The sequence below is a fragment of the Ips typographus genome, linkage group LG16 (assembly GCF_016097725.1).
Source record: "Ips typographus isolate SLU linkage group LG16, UJ_Ityp_2.0, whole genome shotgun sequence".
Taxonomy (NCBI): Eukaryota; Metazoa; Arthropoda; class Insecta; order Coleoptera; family Curculionidae; genus Ips; species Ips typographus.
Genome location: NC_138437.1, coordinates 193475 through 216306, shown reverse-complemented (window position 1 = coordinate 216306; position 22832 = coordinate 193475). Strand labels below are relative to the sequence as shown.

General features: G+C 36.8%; 1 protein-coding gene and 1 long non-coding RNA gene across 2 annotated transcripts in view; one reads left to right on the top strand and one right to left on the bottom strand.

Annotated features, from left to right (window-relative positions):
* Window positions 1-22775, top strand: part of LOC145738810 (protein qui-1) — a 294747-nt gene extending 271972 nt beyond the window's left edge. Inside the window, exons 25-29 of the mRNA XM_081993876.1 lie at window positions 8636-8834; window positions 8892-9119; window positions 9176-9375; window positions 9573-9677; window positions 12952-22775. Of these exons, the coding sequence (XP_081850002.1) occupies window positions 8636-8834; window positions 8892-9119; window positions 9176-9375; window positions 9573-9677; window positions 12952-13032 (813 nt within the window). The 3' untranslated portion in view covers window positions 13033-22775. The remainder of the gene's footprint in view (window positions 1-8635; window positions 8835-8891; window positions 9120-9175; window positions 9376-9572; window positions 9678-12951) is intronic.
* Window positions 4876-5589, bottom strand: LOC145738815 (uncharacterized). Its single transcript, XR_014180875.1, has 2 exons — window positions 5262-5589; window positions 4876-5205 (listed from the first exon to the last, which is right to left on the bottom strand). It is a non-coding gene; the product is annotated as an uncharacterized LOC145738815 (long non-coding RNA).
* Window positions 22776-22832: the final 57 nt, after the last annotated feature.

Sequence of the window (22832 nt, the reverse complement as noted above, 5' to 3'; positions counted from 1 at the left end):
TAGACCTATAACAGAACTATGTCCCTAACCCGTCAAGTTTACCACTACAATTCGATCATTTAATGTATCCCAAAGAAAGGAAAACTAACGAAAATAGAACTACGCTCAATTGCTTTAAATTGCTGTCTGGTCCGGTTTACTGGTTATTTGGCGGTTTTATAACTTACCATTATCGTTTCACTAATTTCAGCTTATTTTATTATACCATTTATACTGATTTAGGCTAGCTAAACCCGTTACCCGCGGTTTTTCGTCAAAAGTTTACCGCGCTATTGGAATTCATAAGTTGTGCGGAGCGGTTTTTAGTTGGATAGTTTATTGCCGCAGTCGGCTTACCGTCGAAAACCTCGCAGCATATTCTCTGAATTTGAATTAATTTCCCTGAATAATCGTCAAAAAAAGGAAGCAGAGCTATTCAGTAAATATAAATATTTACAAATTGATTTTATATTATGGAAGCTTAGGAATACAGCCAATGTAAATCGTATTAAATTCAAAATGAGCATGACCTAGAACACGATAGTATTCGTTAGACCTTTGAAACCAATTTGCTGAGCCGTTCTTTAAATAAAAATTACGGCAATGTGATAAAATGCACCTAAACAAACAAAAAAAGAAGATTTTTTTTTCTGGTAAAATTTAAACGTTGGTAGTCTCCATGATTATCTGTCTATATCTTTCTCGATCTTGAGCGGCGCGCATAAGCTCTTTAACAGTCAGTCCAGTCCATTGTCGTAGATTTCTGAGCCAAGACAACCTCTTTCTTCATATTCCCCTTTTTCCTTGGATCTTACAATTGTTGTTGTTGTTACAATACAAAATTAAAATGAGTTGTACCAGCGAATAGCGTTCTCCTCGAAGAATATATCCTAAGTATTAAAGTTTTCGTAATTTAATGATGTTTATGAGCTCACCAATATCTTGCCCATACGCTTTAGGACTTCTTCGTTGGATATTCTTTGCACCCAAGAAATTTTCTCTTATCTCTTCTAAGCCTCTAATCTGTTTAACATGTCTGCTTTTTTGAAACATTTATATTTATTTTTAGTCCGTGGTTATGGCAGGCAGTATTTAGTCATTCGAGTAGTAGGTCTTCGATTCTTTCCGCTACTATAGCACTGTCATCGGCGTATCTGATGTTATTTATTGTTTGACCTCCTATGACAATGCCTGGCGGATCACTCAAGGCTTTACTAAAGATTGTCTCTGAATATACACTGAAAAGGATTGGTGATACTACACAACCCTCTGTCTAACTCCCCACCTGATAGGTATTTGGTCTGAACAGGCATTGTCTACCTTGTGAGTGTAAGCAAAGCCTTCGTAGGAGTTTTGTATCTCTATCATCTATACCGGTTGGGTCCAGAATCTCAAAAAGTCTGTCGTGAAAAATGCTTTTTCAAAATCTATAAAGCACCCTTAAACTGGTTTTTGAACTTCTCAGCATCTTTGCAACAAGGTTTGCATACAAAAAAGAACCTCTCGAGTTATAAAATCATTTACAAATCCGAACTGTTCTTTCCCAACTACAGTTTCACATTTTGAGTGTATCCTGTTCAGGACTATCTTAAGCAGTACTTTCAAAGAGTGACTCATTAAGTTGATTAGTCTTAAGCCGTCACATACATTTGCGTTGTTTTTATTAGGAAGAGGGGTAAATGACGACCAAAGCCAATTCTTGGGGATTTGTCCAGTGTCGTCAATGCTGTTAAACAGGCATGTTAGAAATGAGATACCCTGTTCGTCTAGGAGCTTAAGCAATTCAATTGGTATTTCCCTCAGGTCCAGTGGCTTTTCCGTTTTTGCGCTGGTTAATTGCTTTTTCTACTGCGGTCTTTAAAACTGAAGGTCCAGTATCTGCATCACCAATGTCATGGGCTCTTCGATCATCATTTAATAGTTCTTTGATATAATTTGACCACTCATTCTTTTTGTCTTCAGGATCAAGTAGTATTTGTCCATTTGCATTTTTCAAGATGAAGGGAATTTGTTTTTTATGAGTGACTTTCTTTAGTTTGCTGTGGATTTTAAACTCATCATGCTTGTTTTATGGTCTAGGGAGAAAGAAATAGATAAGGTAATGACAGTAAAATGTACAGCAAGAGACAAAGAAAATTAGGATAGCTTAAAGTTGAAAAGAAACGAACAACACGATGACGAAAACAAACTTATATTTCCAGAAATAAAATATTCAATTTAACCATGAAGATTGATTCAAATATCCTGCTTAATGTTAATTGCTACTTGCCTTTTGTTTCCAAGTTTTTTCCGAGCAATGCTGAACATCCAAGATGAGAACAAAACCTGAAGATTTCTACATTTGTAAATCCAAATCAAACAATTCCATTGCAACATTCCATACAAATTCGGAAAAAGAATACTTACGTCTACAAGGAAATTGGAAACTGACCAATGCGCTGCATCGACAATATTGCTTTGTTCCATTCGCCAATGTCCCTTTCACACTTGATAGTTTTAAATACATTTTGCGGGTCACGGCAAAACCCAGGTTAGGCGGAGACCGTCCGAGGTATTACATCTATCAAAGTTGGTTTGAACCCTTGACATTAAAAGTTGAATAAATTCCAAAACCTTAAAACAACAAGTTTCACTTCGTTTTAAATTAATTTTGATATTCTTCAAGCTCCATTACATTAAGTTTTCATGATGTCTAGAACGTCTTATTATCGTTTTGTAATGGTTGGTCATATTATGTCATATAGAACAATTGGAAACAGTATATACCATGAAGTTATATCCGAAGAACAATGATTTGCTTGTCATGCAGATTATTGTTCTCCTGGATCTATTTTTATTTAACATATGCAATGATTTGTCTAAATTAAAAACGGCAAAAATGGTAGTTATTTGGAATCTATTGAGAGCTACAGCAGTCCTATCGACTTTAGAAAGCCAACAGAAGTGCTAAGTTGGTTCTTCCTAGATACCCTAAGTGTCTACCTAAACTGAAATGTTGAGGGTATGTCGTGCGTGCAACACGTGCGGAAGAATGACATTTTATTAAAGAGTGTTCTATCGACTCTTTTTATCTTTTGAACAGCCTCTCCATCTAGGATTCAATATTTGTATTAATTCACTTAGTGTTTCTTAGTCTGCATCATGTGGTCACATCTAGGCAGAAGACAAGATTTTTTAAAAAGAAAGCCCCGCTTGCCCTAAAAGGCTCATGCGCGTGAGTGTTTGCATGCTTCTGTTGGGCAACATGGATTAATTAGACCTTCTCAGGAAAAATGTACAAAAAATGTTCTTCGAAGAACACATAAGCAGCAGAACGAGAGAGTTAACACAAGCATATACCAGGTGTCCAAGAGCACCCTGGACATAGGAGATTAACATGGAAAAACGGTTTTGAATTTTTTGCGCCCGTACGGTTCATTTAATGGAAAAACGCTTTAGATAAAAGTTGTAGAGCACATTTTCGGCTATCTACTTGTAATTTTTTCAATACCGTAGATTTGACCATTAAGGCGAAAAACGGATCTAAAATTCGGAAATTTTAAATCTCCCGCCAAGCGGTCGTTAAGGAAAGTTTATATCCGGTCGTGCTACCAACCTTTCAAAATCATAACAAATCGTTGTCAGTCATTCTGTAATCAAAACATTCAAAACAAGTTTATTTAGTAATAATTTTGAGTTACTACCCACATACTGCGAAGAAAATACAAATAAATCATGATAAAAACACTTTATCAGTAGCCACAGCCCAAAAATCTGGTAAGTTGCATTCATAACCTCATTCAATGTCTCTACTAAACTTATTTACTTTGTAGCAAAATTCTTAAAGAAAACACTGGTTTTGCTTGCAAATATTTAATGAGGATGACCGAATCACCTATCTCAAGCCTCTCCATAACACTACCAAACGATTTAAAGTGATGAAAACAGTGGACAATAAAGATCTTTGAAGACAAGTTTCCTACTGTACAGGGACAACAACAAAGGGGCCAAATACTTCCTTCAAAAGTGGTGTGATTTAGTTTCAATGTGCTTAACTTCATGGACTATCATCAGTATCTATCATCAGCGAGGGTCTTCACCAGTGTTGCAACTAAAACTTAAAATGATTCAGTGTTGATATCTGACTTAAATCTCAAAATTTGATGTGCCTGTGAAATGTGAATAATCTTAAACTGGCTATAAAACCTCTGAGAAACCCCTTCTAGGAACAGAATATGGACTTACACAGTCAAATTATCAGTCAGGTGACAAAAGTTTTTGTATATGGGTAGGTATTGTCAAAAAAACCACTTTTCAATTGAGCTATCTAAATGAGCTGTTCTATTCTAGGTTTAGGTATTAACATTATAATTGTGTTCTTGTTTCCACACACTCAATTGTTCCAAATAAAACTTTGTACACTGAACGTTTGTATTAATTATTTATTCACAGTTCAAGGTACAGTATACATTTTCTTCAAGTGAAAAGTTTAGGTACAATAGGTGGCAAAGAAAACTGGTCTTACCACATAAACAGTGATTGTTCCACAGATTGAGTGTGAGTGGGTGAACCTGTCACCATACAAGCTATGCTAAAAACAACTTTGTCTTACTAACCTAAATGTTTGTTTGGATAATAGTGGAGTTCCAAATTAGCAAAGGTAGGTGAAATGTAGTGATTGAAAGTCTCTAAAGAGAAACAATTTGCTTCTAATTCAATACACCATGTCACAGGACATACCTTTACTAATCAAATGTGAACTCGAGTTACACATTACTTGCAAATAAACTATGTTTGGTTAGTAGACATTTTACAAGTATCCTTGTAGGTGAATGATGTTCAAGTTAACTAATGGAGCTAATTAAATATCAGTACTTACCTTACCCTGTAGAGATGGGAAAAAACATTGACAATCAGTTATAAAAAATGCCTTTTTATTAACATCATACAATGTAAAACCACTTAAACACTATGGTGTGTTGATAACACTACAAAACAGAAGGATACAATAAAACTATCAGTCACATAGGTCACTAAATTGCACCACTTTTGAGGGAAGTATTTACCCTCTTTTGTGGTCCCTGTATAGTAAAGCAACTTATCTTCAAACATCTGCAGGCCTTCCTAGTCCATTGTTTTTATCACTTTAAATCGTTTGGTAGTGTTATGAAGAGGCTTGAGATAGGTGATTCGGTCATCCTCATTAAATATTTGCAAGCAAAACCAGTGTTTTCTTAAAGAATTTTGCTGCAAAGTAAATAAGTTTAGTAGAGACATTGAATGAGGTTATGAACGTAACTTACCAGATTTTTGGACTGTGGCTACTGATAAAGTGTTTTTATCATGATTTATTTGTATTTTCTTCGCAGTATGTGGGTAGTAACTCAAAATTATTACTAAATAAACTTGTTTTGAATGTTTTGATTACAGAATGACTGACAACGATTTGTTATGATTTTGAAAGGTTGGTAGCACGACCGGATATAAACTTTCCTTAACGACCGCTTGGCGGGAGATTTAAAATTTCCGAATTTTAGATCCGTTTTTCGTCTTAATGGTCGAATCTACGGTATTGAAAAAATTACAAGTAGATAGCCGAAAATGTGCTCTACAACTTTTATCTAAAGTGTTTTTCCATTAAATGAACCGTACAGGCGCAAAAAAATCAAAACCATTTTCCCATGTTAATCTCCTATGTCCAGGGTGCTCTTGGACACCTGGTATATTAGTTTAGTTTAGTTATAGTCTAACTCGGCCTGCACTGAAATGTCTAAGGAAGCATTTTGTAAAATATTCAATGACCTACTTGATACCAGTTCCTTTGCTAACAACAAAAAGTTTATCTTCTTCAAAAGTTGTGAGCAAGATCGCGGGCTTGTGTCTTAACAAGGGCAATTATGGAGAGAGTAGCTGAACCGGCAACATTATGGCAGCGGAATCTGGTGCGTAAGGATACACGATAGCAGAATGAGGAGGCATCTGGGAACTGCGGAGAGAAAGTTCCTGTTGCTGTCGGTCAGGTGTTACCGGACGCCCTCAGGGTCATCAATCTCACACCTTTGTGTCATTTGGTGGCCTATGAAGTTTCAAGTTTCGGAAGTTAAGCGGGAAGAAGAGAATGAGCGACGCGGCAAATGAGAAGGACAGGCCTTTCCCGAGGTGCAATCTGTGGTATGAGGATCTTGGCGGTAAAGAGAGGTGTGTGATGATTTGAGTGGATGCGAGTGCGGGGGAATGGGAAACCGGAGTAGTAGTGGCTTTAGAGGGCGGAAAAGGGAAGGGATGATACGATTACGAGAAAAGAGACTGTCTGAACGCAGAAATGTTGTCAATTTGGAAAGCGTTAATGTTTGTCCAAAATTGTGGAGATGGTTAGGAAGGTGTGACTTTCCTGAGAAATCAGTGAACGTCAGGGGACGAACCAGACCGCCAGGAATGAAAGGTGTTTGGGTGAAAGAGCAGACTGGGAAAGAGTTAGAATGTGGGTCTTCTTTTTCCGCGGTCTGGAGGTGGTTGGGGTTTTTTTGAGAGTGATTTTGCTAGATATGTGGGTTAATGAACAAGTTTAAGCCCCACACAGGGGTTCTTTCATTTCAAGGTATGTATGTGATAATGATGATATGATGCGCTACTGTTCAAGTAAGCAATTTATTACGTTTTTATTGCTTTTAACAGGTTAGGATTCACTGTTGAACTTTAAAAAACATCTTGATAGCAATTATTTACACTTTCAAAAATCATGATGGTACACTGTGCAATGATGCACTGTTTGCCATCTATTCATAATACTGTAACAATAAACAATCTTATTTACTACTCATGTAAACTATACAGTCCCCAAGAACAAGATAGAGAAGAACAAGAATGGCTGCGACAACAGAAAAAAAAAAAAAAAAGGACACGAAAACAAGAGAAAGAAGAACAAAAACTGTTGTAGTTGCGTTAAAGAAAGAAGAGAAATATTGGACGTTCTAGAGGGGACCAAAACAGAAAATTCAACAGTATGTCACCCATAGACTCAAGAACATGGAACATGGCGTTCAAGTGAAATTAAGTGGAGGTCGGGAGGACATGAATAAAATTCATAATGATGTCGAGATTAAGTTACGTGACTTAGAGAGAAAAATCAGCAGAGGAGCGACTTCTACATTAGCTACCGGAAACGGGATCAACAAGATCAGGCTTTCAGATACGATGGTCAAACTACATGGGCAATGTATCAACTCCAAAGGGTGAAGCAACGAGGAAATGGTTGTGGCACTGGTAGAAAAACTACGAAGACAAACCCTGCCTATCGCTCAACAAAGCAACTGCGAAGCATGTCGTCATCGCTATGAGGATCAGGACAGGAAAGGACTTTATCAAACCCAGTTAACGGGACGACAGCAGAAACCCGGTGAAAATATACAGGAGTTTGAAGCCGAGTTTGACGCCTTGTCTATTTGGCCTACCCAGCAAGGAATTGTGCCCATCAGAATGGTTCAGCTTAAAGCCGAAGGATCAAATAGTAGGCAGTGACATAACCCCATTGCTGTTGTAGAAGGAACAAGGGGAGCCAAGACCAACATGGCAAGAATTCTCTAGCAAAGGTCTGACATTCAAACAAACCACTTCGGGCTTAGTGGGACTCGCTTGTGGTTGAAGACGGCTTGTTAAAAACAGCATAGGAGAGTGCCGATGGAAAAGAGATAAGGTGGTAGCTGATACTTCCCAGAAGAACAATCGTTCACTTGAAGAAATGCACAATGGAACGACAGGTGCTCATTTGGGAGTCAATAAGGACTTTGGACAAAATTAACATTTCTACTGGGTGAACTACAGCCAAGATGTGTCATGGTGCCGACAATGTTGTGCAGCTAACCAAGGACCCCAAACATGATCCTGTGGACCTATGAAACAGTACAACGTAGGACTGCCATTTGAACGTTTGGCTATAGATGTCGCTGGACCTTTTGCCGAGACAAACAGGGGCAACAAGTACATTCTTGTTGCCATGGACTACTAGCGAATGGCCGAAAGTGTGAAAAGGTGGGGTTTAGCACGGAAGGCGAAGTAAACTGGGGGACGCGGTGAAGTTAAGATAATATAGTTGTGAAATTGTAGAAGTGAAGTTATGTGAGTGTATTGTAGTGTGACTTTATGCGAATCAACGGAAAAATCGTAACAATACATTGGTAATGATTGCTGATAACATCCTACCGATAATAGTAAAATGAATTTTTCCAAACGGCTTTAATTTGCAATACAATACTAGTAATTGTGATGCTCATAACATTTGAAAAAATTACACTAGCGCGTCAGGATGACTAGACAGAATTCTAGAGTTGACACTGAGATCATTAGTTTTCATGTGCAGTAAAATAATAAAATGTAGGTCCAGGTATTTACGGAAACGTAATTAGAAATACATTTATTATAAAAGTCAGACATAATTTTATATGGTTAAAGTTTGGATTCTACATTTGATACGTGCAAGCCATCAATTTTACCAAGTAATATGAATGGATACAATTTTTAGTGCTAAACAAGTTTGGTAGTTAAATAATTTGGAAGGTACCAATAAATATTTGTATTAAAGTGTGGTCGTTTTATAGGGTTTAGTTGGGTTTAGAACAAATATGATAAACTATTAACAAGTAGGTAGGTTCATTGTCACACTATTTATAAAAAATTGCAGGTTCTCATCGGCCATACAGATACAGTAACTTGCGTAGCAGTGGCGGTATCTGATAAGACCCACGTAGTTTCCGGCAGCTGCGATAACAACTTGATCGTTTGGGATATAAACACGGGAGCAGACTTGCATACTTTATCAGCTCATTTAAGTTTCGTCAGTTGTTGCAGAATGAGCGGCGATGGCAGTATTCTTATTTCGGGTGAGTACAGTAGTCCCATAAACTTGGAGAAAGTTATAAATTATTACTGCTAAATAGGTTCAGACGATAAAAGTATAATAATCTGGGACACAAAGCAGGGTTTGCAATTGACTTCCTTACAATTGCATTATCCGATAGTGGGCGTTGAGCCGACTTCCGATTTTTCCAGAATAGCTGTTCTTTTGAAAGATACTCAATATAGCCCTATTATCTGCTTGCATAATACTCCAGCCAAGTACGTTAAATTGCCTACCTATTGCGCTCCCGATAAGGATATTATAGAAAGTAAGCGATTGTTGGAAGCTTAAGAAAAACTTCTTAGTTAGAGAGATTTATTCTAGACCCAAAACCGGCTCCCAAACGACAAATGAAAAGGTTGTTGAAAAAGGAAGTGTCTTTAGACACGTACACGTGGCAAAAGAAATACGCTCATTTGACGTCGAATCTGGTAATCCCTTCAATAGACGAACGATTTAAAAGACGTTTCTCCGTGTCAGCAAGCATGGAGGAGATATCTAAAATCCCACAAAATGAACAAAAGGTACTGTCTTAGTAGAAAATCCATAAAAGTTACTAAACTTAAAAAAGCGTTATGCTTACAAACATACTGTTAGTGGATTATTACCTTAATATCCATTAAGGTTAGATTGGAATGTTCCGCTTCATCTATCATATTAATATCACGCTCTATCGAGCAATTTAATAACCTTCAAAGTTAACAAAAATTTGATACTTTAGGGAATGGGATCCAAACAAGCTTCTTTAGCCCAATCTCAGCACTTTGACCAATTAGAAGCCCTTTGGAACAAAAGGTCACCACCTAACCGGAGAAAGATGCATCAAGTAAGTTATACTATTTTTTTTACTTTTATAACTTACTTTCTTTATAAATATAAGAGCTTTTTAAACTAAAGTTTAACCAGAAAATGCCCGAAAAAAAACTTTCCTGACTTGCGTATTATTACCTTTTTGAAAAGAAAGCAAACCGCGGACGATAATTAGACTAAGGATTAATTAGCTTGAAACTAGATAGAACCTATTCATAATAATAACCAGTCGCGGAGAGAGGCACGAAAGTTTCCCTTTATTTTGTCGTATTTTAACTTCCCAAGTTGACCTAGAAAACGCGACAATTTTTCAAGCCAAAATAGGGGGAGCAACGGAAACAAGGCCTTAGGGCTACTGTAGTTAAACGAAAGAATTTTCCTGCTACGTTGCCAACTGGAAAAACGTAACGACTGAATGTAAATATGTTATTTTCTACTTTAGTTTCGTATTCATGCAAGCACTTAATCAAAAGTGTTAGCATATATTACTTGTACAGCGCATTGACGTTCTTTAAATTATATTTAGTTTCTTGCTTGTTAATATGGATAAAACATTATGTTCTACTATTCGTGGATATTCTCCGACACTATTTGATTAATTTCATGCTAGATATTAATTATCTCTAGGTGATACTCCCATATGTAATGTAGCGCAATAATATATTAGATGCTGAATAATTAGAAGGCAGGCTTGCAGGATGTGCAAGGCAACAATCTAAACTACACCTGTCTTACAAAATAGCAGTGTTTGTCATATTTTATATTTTTTTAATCGATATAAAATAATCTTATTTTTGACCTGTACTTAGTTGCCAAACTGAAACTAGGCGTTAAAAGGAAAGAAGATTATTACCAAAGCGAAACCCGTAAATAGTTGGATCCCTCCTGAAAACATACAGTCGTACCAACAGAGGGTAGAGACATTAGACGGATCATCTATCGCACAGGAGAGAGAAAATGGCTTGCAAACTATTAAGCCAGGATATATTGAACGCTCCACAAATAAAAAACAAGAAACACTAAACGCACACATAAAAACGCTTATGAAAGAGGGAAGAGAAATGACAAGTATATTGCAAATTTCCCAAAAAAAAAAGAAATCCTTAAACAAATAAGCCATATCAAAATCTACAAGAGATGACATTAGAAAATACGAAATTGAATGGATAAAAAGTGTGATCGAAGAAAATGTCAATTGAAGAGTCTTTAAACGCAAATGCTGTCCCGGAAAGAAAAACATATGCATGCTAAAAACAATACTTAGACTAGTGGAATGCTTTTATAAAGAACTATTTCTAGACCAACATACCCAAAGATCAACATCTTCAATACCTAAAATACTAAATGTGGGCTCAGAGGAAATTCCAGAAATTACCCTAAGTGAAATTACAACAGCTCCTTCTGAATTAAAAAGAAACGAAGCACCTGGAGAAGATGGAATAACCATAGAAGCTATCAAATATGGTGGCTAGCTATTAAGAGCCAGACAAGCTATTAAGAGCCCTAAACCTGCGTTTTAATGAATGCCTTATTTAAGGGATAACCCCTAGCAAACAGCGCTATTCTAGATCCGTCCACAAAATCCATTATCCACAAAAAGAAAACATATCGAAATGCCAAACTGGACGCCTATCAACCAAGAGAATAGGCTGGCTTTAGATCAGGGTTGGTAACTAATGTTCACCTCCAAGGTTCTTAAGAGCCTGATTGTGAAGTCGGTGGAATATCATAAATCTCTAGTACTAATATTTGTAGAATATGAAAAAGGTTTTGACACAGTAAATCAGCTTGAAATGCTAAAAGCACTATCTAGCTGCCGAATAGTTATACGAGGCTCATAAAACATTTGTGACAACGCCACAGCATCTATTAGACTGCAAGAAAGTACAAACCAACTTCCTATAAAAAGAGGTCTAAAACAGCAGCAATACCGTCTCACTTAAACTGTCCACTACTCTCAAAATGATGAGGTTGGTTGGTTTTTGTTTATTAGTCCCAATTCTCTGACCGATTTCGCCGTATTACGGCTCATCAGAGAGGCTATACGGCTTGATAACCAAAGAACAAAACTTTCATTTCACTATAGTCAAGTAGCTAGTTATTAACTAACAGAGTTGAGTACAGATGTCACCAGATGTTCGGGGAACAACAGCTATCCGTTCATTACTCTATTAGAATATATGTGTAAAAGGATACTGAGAGGAGATGGGAGTTAATATAAGAGGAGAAAAATCAACTCATCTCAGATTTGCGGATGACATCGTTTTAATCTCGGACAGTATAAACGACGCAGTCTCAATGTTCGAAAAATTGTATGTTAACTTACAAAAGTAGGATTAAAAATCAATATGACCAAAACTGAAATCATGACAAATCTTGTGCTTGGTGGAAGTGTTAGAGTAGGTGGAGAAATAGTAACCGAAACAACTGCCTATAAATATCTAGGACATGAAATCCGTATCGACAGGGATAACCAAACATCTGATCTTGATCGTAGAATGGGGTTGACATGGGCGGCCTTCTGTTAGCTTCACTCCCGATATGTCTAAAGAGAATGGTTTTCAACCGATGCTGACTTATGGTGCGGAGACCTTAACACTGACAAAACAAACTATAAAACATTTTAGAGTAGCTCAGTATGCAGCAATCTAATACTGGGATTATCCTTAATGGATGCAATGGAATAATCCGCAGACGAACTGGACTGCAAGATGCCATACAAACTATATATAGCCTGGCTAAAATGGAATTGGGCAGGAAATATCGCTAGAATGACGGATGATAGATAGACAAAACGCATTACAGAATGAAGACCAAGAGCGGATGCCCTAAGAAATAGACGACGACCCCCAACCAGATAATCAGACGATCGTGCAAACTGGATGCTGGCGGCTCAGGACCGAGTTTTGTGGGTGGATTGGCTTATGTCCAGCAGTGGACTAGGATAAGCTGATGTGGATGATAACTTTTGGCGTAGAAAGACTTTATTTTGTCACTAGTACATAAATGAATTTCATTATTCTACTAGTAAAAAATAATAAAGAATGGGTTTTCGTGATATTGACATAAGTTTGTTGAGGTTTAGGTTAGATAATTGAGGTTGTATTGCCGCTGTATACATTGGTTGTCACAGTAAATCCGTCGATATTTTAGTAAACTGCGATAATTGTGTTTCGCTCAGTTGTTGACATCAGCTTTGCTTCATCCGACAATCTTCTGAGCTTAGCACAATAATCGTCTCTTTCTACTCCTAGTAACATAATATACTAATTTATAAACATATATTTCAGTCCCTCTCAAAACAATCCTCTCTGGCTGAATCTCAAATCTACTCCTCAGAAGAAGAGCATTTAGATGCAGGACAATCGTAAGCTTTAATCCCTATTGAAGATGGAGTGCCATATCCAGTTTTAGTTTAAGTGCCACAAATTTCTCATAAATAACCCGTTTGTAGTTATTGTTCAGCAGCCATTGTTCTTGTTATACTTATACCTCTGTTAAAATATTCGTTGTATTCAGAAAGTAGTGGTTCTCCCTGACTTTTGTGTTTTTCGGCAATGTACAAGTTTGATGTAAGAAGTTATAGTCGCATAGCACAACACGTTCTTGTGCATTGAGATCATACATAATTATGGGAAATACAATTATTGTAAAAATTGACAAATATTAAAAAGTTTAGCTTCTGGTTTAACTGAGCGTGTTGATGATGTTTGTTACTATGTTTAATCTTCATATTTATATGCCGAGGTGTCTAACAAGCCTATCAGAATATTATTCATTTATAGATTCACCTATTGTCCAAGATATACTTGCCCAACACTTATATCAGAAACAGTAGCAGATAAGAGAGTTTTCAATAAAACTTGCTTGGGTTTTTAAAGCTACAATAGAGTCAACGCTTTTTGTAGAGGGTGTGTTAAAAATGCGTAACGGTCAAGTTGTTTTAAATTAAACTATGTATTTAATAGTTTTAGACTATTAAATTCTAGTCCAAGTTGTATGGAAATGTTGCTTCGTATCTTCTAAAATTTTCTAGAAACATATTGTAAATTGCTTGTATTACAGTCCCAGTGTCGAACTTAGATATACTGAGCCAGAGCTGCGTAAATTTATGGATTGATTTCATTCACCTAAAGGCATACAAGGCTTTATCCTAATAACAATTTTAGTAAAATAATTGCTTCCTTTTGAAAATCTATTACAGTCTTTTATTTAATGTGGAACTCCTAACAGAATTAGACTCTTGTCTTACGATCACTGAAACCTACAGAATCTATTGTGATTATTGTGACTCTCCCTGGGTTATACAATACATATAGATCTGTCTCTGGTGAGCAGTCAGATTGCAAACGCTCTATTCGAAGTTAGTTTCGGAACGTGATTGTATGTACTGTTTTGTGATATTATATAAACTCGGTCCATGTCAAATAGCATATAAAATACTTTATCACTTATCCTATCGAGTATTTGACTTTGTACTAAGTTCATAGAGTATCACAGCGAATTACTTTTTGCCAGAATTTTTGTTATTTCCACTTGGAACACTGTTGCAAGCTTGCCCATATTAGACAGCACATTCTCAAGGGCTGATCTTCTAGTTCTCTCTGGTTGGAGTTCGGTTCGAATATTGTTTGCGAAAGTTAAACTTAGGTCTGATGTGGATGTCCTAAGACCGTTCTAAGATGTTTGATGATTATTTACTGTATACCTTGTCGTGTTTGGTGCCATGTCCACCATTATTGGTCGATAGCATTGATAATCTGTATGTTACAGACCGCACTTTGCCCCGATGATAGACTTAGTAGGCATGCTGCTATCTTACCTATGCGCTTCCACTAACTTACTTTACTTTTTCGTGTCCGGAAATAGTCTCTACGCCCAGTATTGGACAACGTTCAGTGGTTCTGGCTTTTTAGTCCACGCTTCGTCGAGGGTGCACTGGTAAAGGCAGTTTGGGCATTTGAGTAGTCGTAATTTTTTTCCAACAGGCCCCCCTTTTTAAGGGGTTGGTCTTTACAGGGGCTACACCAGTTCTTAAGCGGTTAACTTGGATATCCAGTCGGTTAATGACGTGGAGGGGCCTCTGCTATTGGGTAGAATTATCCAGTGGGGTGCTCACAAAGGGTTTATTGATTTTAATCTTCCTATCATGTAAGGTGTCTAATTAAGCAGTGGCGATCTTCAAAGGTCTGCCTGACATTTTTACTAAACAGTTAGTCCTACCTAAGTCGAGATCCAGGCATCCCTGTATAGTTTCTGCAGTGGTGTCGGTTTCATGCATCCTGTTATTAGCGGGCATGTTTCGTTCATGCGTAAGTTCACCATCTTCGCATGGAACGGATCTGGACCAGACTGGACAGGCATACTCAGCAGTTGAAAAGCATAGTGCTTGGGCAGTAGTTCTTAGTACTGTTGGTTTTGCACCTCATTCTAGGCCTCTTTAAGAAGCTGTTCCGCGCTTCCACCTGTCCTTTTACAGTGAAATCTAAATGTAACAGATAACATGGAGCTTCTTGTTTGCTTAAACAGTATTGATGCTAGTACGGTGCTAGACCATTTTTTTGGGTTCTACATCGACTCTTTTTTTCTTCAAGGGTCACGTAGAACTGTCTGTTTTGTTGTAACGATTCTAATATTTGGACAAGTTGGTAGGCTTTCAGTGACGGTGTAGTAAGCGGAGCTAAAATAAATCAGGGCAAGACCTGTTATTTATTTTCTTTGAAATCCGTTCTCGATGTGTTCCGTCAGAGTCAAGATTTGACTAGTGCAGGATTTCCCAGGTTGAAAGCCTGTTGTGCCTGTTGTGGGATGATATATTCATCTACGACCTTCTCTGTCCTATGAAGAATAAGTCTCTCATATAGCTTGAATAGGTGGCAGAGAAGTGAGATTGAGCCTTCTGGTGACTCTACGCCTTTCTCGATGGTTTTGGAATCTGAAAAGTTTCTTGGCAGCAGTTAAAGAGATCTAGGGTGCATTTTATGGCTGATGGGCCGAAGTGTTTTATTTGCTCCACACATAGTCTAATCCTGCGGCTTTTCCATTTTTTAATGCATTCACTACCGTGTTAAGTTCTTTAATGATAAAAGGTGAATTAAAGTGATTTGTCTCATTTGTCGGTGTTCTGCTGAGTCGTGCCTTTTTGCATTTATTATCTGGTTTACCATTTAGGAGGAGTTGGTGGGCTACTTGGTTGGGTTTTAGGTTTGAAAGAGTTTCTGTCCATTCGTTCCAGGGTTTCCATCCATTTTTCTTGCCGGGCCTCGCTGAATGCTGTAATCAGTGCAGTCCCTCAGGTTGAAGTTTTTTCATTAAATGGGTCTTTAACAAATAGTTCTTTATATTTATCAAAGGTCTACTTGGAAGTGTTTGACAGCTCTGGCATGTATTGCTGTCTACACCCTTTTGGTATGTGCCGCTTTAATACCCTTTGCATAATTTGCTAGACTGATGCTGTCTGGTTCTCGTCCACCATACTCTGTCTGTGGTCTACCACTGTGTACAACCAAAGTGTAATTTTAGGATTTAAGCCCTGCTTTCAGAAGCTTCATAACCTTGCAAGTAAGCTTCTGGTCAAAAACATCTACGAAGATACTTTGCTATCTTCAAGAAACCAATTTATTCTCTGTTTACAAGTTGTAAATTTAGACTCATGTGGGCTGTTTCTAGAAAATGGAACAACCACGGTCTTCTTTGTATTAACTGATAACGTTTGATAACTTTTTGTTTTTGGAATGTTCCACTATTATGAGCACCGCAAAACCTTGAGGACTCTCACTGCTGGTGGTTTTCTTTCTTCTTCATGTTGGTTTCTTCTGAAGTAGTTATTTTCTTCGTGCCATTAGACTAGTCTCTATCTTTACACAGATTTTTGGTGGAGCTTGTCTCCTATCCGGAACTCTTGTAATAGAGTCTGATGGTTAAAAGATCTTTCCATGTCTAGGAACTAATATTAGCAGTTCCTTAAGATGGCGTGATTTCATGGTCAAAAAGAATGGGTGCATTATTAATTTCCCAACTAAAGTTTCACATCACTGTCAAGCTCTGATGTCGTGCATTTGATGGCTTTATGGATCAGACGGTGCAACCTATAGATACAAATTTAAATATACATATAGATACAGTTTTTAAATGAGAACAGACAACTGATCCCGTTAAATGCACAATTTTAACAACGAGAGGATCTTCCTATTAACCCATTATAGTTAATATATTGCATTTGAATTAAACTTCTTAAAAATATTTTCCTATAAAACTTTTGTTTTTTACGATGCAACATACATGAATTTCTCAAGTAGTTTATTGGCTTAACTAAGATTAAATTGAATTAAAAATTTAATTTTAATTATATTTAATTTTTTCTTGATGTACTTTTTTTTTTCTTGATCTACAAGTCTAGAAACTGTGGTGACTGTCCCTGTAGATATCCATGAAAAAAAGACCAAACAAATTAGAACACCATCAGCCTACATCTACAATATAAAAACGTTGGTTCACAAGGCACAATTAATAGATTTTTATCCATTGTATAATGTGGCACGCAGTTAAGTTTAATCTAAATCAGCAACACAATGGAAAGTGTAATGTTATTGCCAATCAATATGCTTTTAAACTCATAATAAGGTATTATTTTTTTTTTCACAACGAAAAAAAAAATTGCATTTAAGGATATCAGTAGCTGAACATAACAATTTAATTTTGCTACTTTGAAATAGGTTTTAACAACACATGCCATATGTTCTTTACTTTTGCTAGAAATTATATAAATGAACCTTTATTTGGAAATCATGATAATCTGGATAACAGGTCAAATATTAAAGTCATTAGCCAGATTAAGTACAAGTATAATAACATGAATGATCGCTTCAAAGAACATGTTGTGTTATATATGAACTATAAGAAATAGTATGCATAATACATATGTATGCAACCTTTTGGTTTTAGTTATAAGAATACGTGTTTTCATTGTTGAATTTGAATGTGTTTTCACTGAAATTATATATTTTAGTAACTGTCAGTGAATACACTCCTCTATCTTCCTATATTAACTTAAAAGTCTTGAAAACGAAAACACTGACCCTAAGGTCTCATTCTCAATCATCTCAAAATATGCTGACTCTATAATAATAATTGTTAAACTAATTTAGTATGGTAAGAGTTTCAAAAAATACTCACTTCCTGTATAAAATTCAAATTGTTGTTATTGTCTACATTTATATATTTTCATATTTAAGTTTTGATGAAATTTGTATATTATATATTTAACATAACGAAATGCTATTAGCAGCGTAAGTAAGTTTGTTTCTATAGTAAACTTAACTGTTTTTTTTTTTGTTGTTTACTTATGTTTGTTGTATATTCAGTTTATTGTTTGTTATATTGGCAAATTTAGGTAGATCCACGTATACAGACGCGCGACGTATCAGACAATTAATCTAAAGACCTATTTGTCGTTCCTGAATGGTGTTATGTCTAAGAATTATCAGTCTGATTTAGGTGTTTGTATCGTGCATCTTACTAAGAATGATTATTCTGTGGCGGCTTGTCAAGAAGAGCAAGGAAAACAACTCCTATAAAAATTAAAAGTGAGTTATACTTTAACTCAAAATACAACTGATCGACACAATTGTGTGCTTCAATTTCATCTGAGACAACACTTGATATTTTCTACTTTTATGTGTCAATATCATGGTTTTAAAATGTATTTTGACTAAGACTTGTTTCAGCCTAATCCATCATCAGACTTAAAAACTCAAACCAAAATGTAAGACTCAACAAGGTTGAAAAAGTCAGAAAAACACGTATTGAACTTGTGGCGGCGTTAACAAGTATAACGCCGCCACAAGTTCAATTATTAGGCCACCTATTGGTGGGCCTCGCAACTACTATCTAAGGGATGGCAGAAATCGGTTTTTCGACATCAATCATAAGGAAAGTTTGGAATTTTAATCAATACTTGGCGTTGAGCATAAAAGTATTCTATATAATCGAAAATATTATTGTTCTCAGTTGAAAACTACGTTTATATAGCATAGACTATTAATCCGATCGACAAAGCGGATTGGGTAAGGATTATTCAGTCGAGTATTTATCCTGTTTAACTTATATTTGATGATTTTGGATTATTGGATGCATTGGAAAGATCCGTAAGGATCGAAAAAAGATCAAGCAGAAAGAGATGCCAACACATCTTAATTTGTGTTAGGAAACCTACCTTGTCGCATATACAAAAACAAAATTAAAAAAGTGTGATAATTTGAATTTGAGATTAATAATACACATTTCAAATAAAAAATGACAACCGTCCGTCAAATTAATGTGTTAAGTCAAGTCAATCCTGTTTACATGGGACATTGATGGTATGGACGTCCCCGTTTCAATCGGATAGAGTTCAATCCTGTTATTTTTTAAGATTTACTAGTCAATCCGAATCGTTAATCCGCGTTGTTTATTACAAGGATTTTATAGCGGTTTGCTTGATCGGATTGAATAAGCGGATTCAATTTGCTCGACATAAACGTAGTCATTTACGGAAGTTTTAAACATTTGAGACGTGTTTTTTGAAAACATTTGTACAAAAACCTTAATTTTTAGGAAGTAATAAATACAGTTTAAGTACTAATAAAATAACAATAATTTTTTCTTCTTTCTTCTCTCTTTCTAACAATAAATTCTTTCTTTCTTCTTTCTAACTCTTCATCTTCTCTGCAAATTTTTTGTGGTTTATTATCTCCAAATAAATAATACAGTGTGAAGGTGATGGAATATTAGAAGTATCTAGAGAACCGCTCAATGATGTATAGTGTGATCTAGGTTGGGTCCAAAATCTCTTTCTAAAATATTCACATATTCACAGAATATTGAAAAAAACACGATCTATCGATTTTTGAAATCCTTACAACTCTAAACCTGCTTGATGTCTTGAAGCATCTCGGGAAGAACATGTACAAGTCTTTTGATTCGCCGATTTCTGTTTGTTTGCATCTTTTATTAGCTATCTTTTGGAAAGTATTCTTATTCAAGTGGCCTTTGCCTTTTATCGTTTTGAAGGCGCCCTTAAGTTTAGGACCGACTTTAAACAAAATATGTCTATGGAGCGTTAGAGATTCGTTATCCAACGTTTCCCATTTCTTCATTTGCTTTGCCAGTTGTCCTGTCTGCCACGTTGTCAATATAAGTCTGCCGTATCCCTCTCACAAAAGTGGCCTGGATTGTTGTGTATCACCAGGTCCAAGCTGGCGGTCGCCTCCCCCAACATTTGTCCTCTTGCATCCTTTATCGGCGAGCACCATTCATGTGATTTTGCATTGAAGTCCCCCCATGTAAGGGCTTCTCTGTTTCTGCTGTGTATAGAGCGCACCACGTAGTCTTTGTGAAGAACTGTAGGCTTGGATGCATGTAGCAGCCGTAAATGTCGTGTCGTAGACTCTCATATTCAATGTTACTATTCCCCTAGTCTTGTTTATTCCCGTTATTTCCAAGATCTTATGAATAGAGCGATGTCTTTATCGACATCGATAGTCCGTCCTGCGTTGTCCACCTTCTTCTTGTTCGGTTCAATAAGGTCCTCTGGTTCTTTTCCCGCCGTTAGGTAGGCCACGTCGTGGGCTCCGTGTGCTCTACTCAAATTTGTTTGGAGTACTTTCATCTCTCAACCGGTTTGTGTTGTTATTTTCATTGTAATTATATCCCCCTAGTTATAGAGGGAGTGCCCCTTGACTATCCATATTGCGGCCTTGTAGACCTTGCACTTTCCGCTGTTGGCTGAGTATTCCGGTTCTCCGCAGACTAGGCATTTTTCCTTGTCTGTGCACTCTTTGGCTTACTGTCCGCTTTCTCCACAGCGGTAGCACTTCTCACTCCTGTCCTTTTCCAGACAAGCATTGGTGGTGTGGCTGCAGCCCCAGCATCTGCGGCATGTCTCCAACTCAATATCACGTTCTAATCGGCATCCTACAAGGCCTCCTCGGATGTCTTTCTCTTCCAATAGTTTTCCCAAATGTCTGTCCGCTTTTGTTACCGTTACTGTCTAGCTCCCCCTGCCATATGGTCTAAGGGCGCTCATTTTTAGCTTAACCTCCTTGAGTTTTCCTACTTTTTCTTCGATCGCCGGTCGTACTTCTTCGCTGGATGTCTGGTCAAGCCCTCTAATGTAAACACTATCGCCTTGTTTTTTCGCGCAATCCTGTCCTACAGAGAGTATTTATCAAAGGTGTTGATGATATTCCCTTCTTTGCTCGTAATGATTCCTTTGATCGCCTCGTTACCTTGGCTTTTGAGCAAGCTTTCCTTTATGTTGCGTAATATTTCTGTAGTTATGATGGTAATGTGGTGTATCACTATGTCTGCAGCGTCCCCTACTCTTCCTTTAAGCTAACCAAGCTGTTCCATAGGCACTCTAGTTGCCGTGTTCGTTATTTTGATGATCTTCTGCTTGAACGTCATCTTTTGGTTACTAGACACCATTTCAGGATGTCCAAAGACTCATCCAGTTCCGAGAACCTATTTGTCAACATCAGTTGGATGCTTTTCTCCATTTCCTTCACCTATGGTTCAACAAAGACTACCTTTACAACTTTGCTTGCTAGGTCAATGGGGTTTCCTACTACGATCTCAGTATTCCCATAGATTTTTTCTGACCAGTGAAGACCGGTCAGCCTTTTCGGTCTCCTGAAGTCTCAAGTTTTCTTGTTTCCTGCCTTTCGTTCTCTAATTCTTTAAGCCTGTTTTCCAGGCTTGCCATGTGCTTTCTGAGAAGGTTATTTTCTTCAGCCAGAGCAGTTCTCCCTCGAAGGTTTTCAAGTGCAGTTTCTAGTCCTGGTTCTCGGCTTGGAGCTTCCCGATTTCATTCAGATCTTGTGCCTCACTGTCCGTCAGGGATTCACATCAAGTTAATTATGGATTCAGCGTTTTTTCTTTGTTCATGGACAATCAAATCCGCTATTTTATCCAAGGCAAAAGTTTTATTTTGCAAATTTACTTTACTTAAATTTTGTGGAAACCCTTCTTCAGAATCAAAACACATGGCATCTGTATTGTACAGATGAAGTGAGTGACTGCTTTGTACAGAATTGATGGCTTAGACGTTTAGGACCATGGAATTGGCCCCCAGACGTCCTGATCTTACACCTCTCGACTTTTACGCCAGAACAAAAGATTTGGTTTATAAAACCCCAGTAAACACCAAAAGAGAACTTAGAAATCGGGTAGAAGTGAGTTAGAGGGGGGTATTGAAAACTCGTTATTATGGCAGTTACAGGGTGGCTCAAAATACCAGTTAGGCTTGAATTTTTCTTTTTCTCACTTTAGCGCCTATATTAAAAATGTCAAATAACTGACTTATTTATGGTTAATGATGGATTAGCATGAATTTGACAACTTTCATTTCAACAGCCAGTAACTCGGTTATTATGACGGTTACAGGTTGCCACCTATCAGGTTTGAACAGTCGGTAAAAAATTAATCAAAAAGTTTCAGGCTAAAGAGAAAAATGGATCTGCTTGTTGCCCTCTAAAATAAATTTTTAACAAGTCGCCACAGATACTATTTCAAGTAAAATTTTGGTTATAAAATTTGTTACTCAGCTCAAAGTTTAGTAGTTTATTTGGTAAAAATATTATGTGTTAAAACTGGTCATTATTGTAGAAGCTGTAGTGTAGTGATACCCCAAAATGTAGTTTTTATTCTATTGTATGGCTAGTGTTATAAAAAATACATATTTTGTTACATGTAAAATTCTCCTGAACTATTAAATTTTAGCTTTAAGTGTGTCACTTCAACGAAGTATAATTTGTAAACTATCTGTAGGTTTCTTTACTTGATTGTTTTTAGGAAATATCCGTACAAAAATTGTAAGTTGTAAGTTAATCTTGCTGCCTTAACTGAAAATTTAACTTTTTACATAAAGAGATCTTTATCAGATATATCCTGAAATCTATGTTACACTTATGAAAATCTTCAAACCACTCTTCTTATAAATCATTAAGCAATAAAGTATAGGTATTGGATATTAATCGTTCTAGAGAAGTAAAGATCAACATAATAAAATGTAAAACTCGTTAACATATATGTCATAGAGTGTAGTGTCACATCAGTAATAAATTCTTAGAACCTCCATGTGATTTTATTTTTCTCCAACATACCTCATCAGACCTCGTCTAGTACAGGGTGG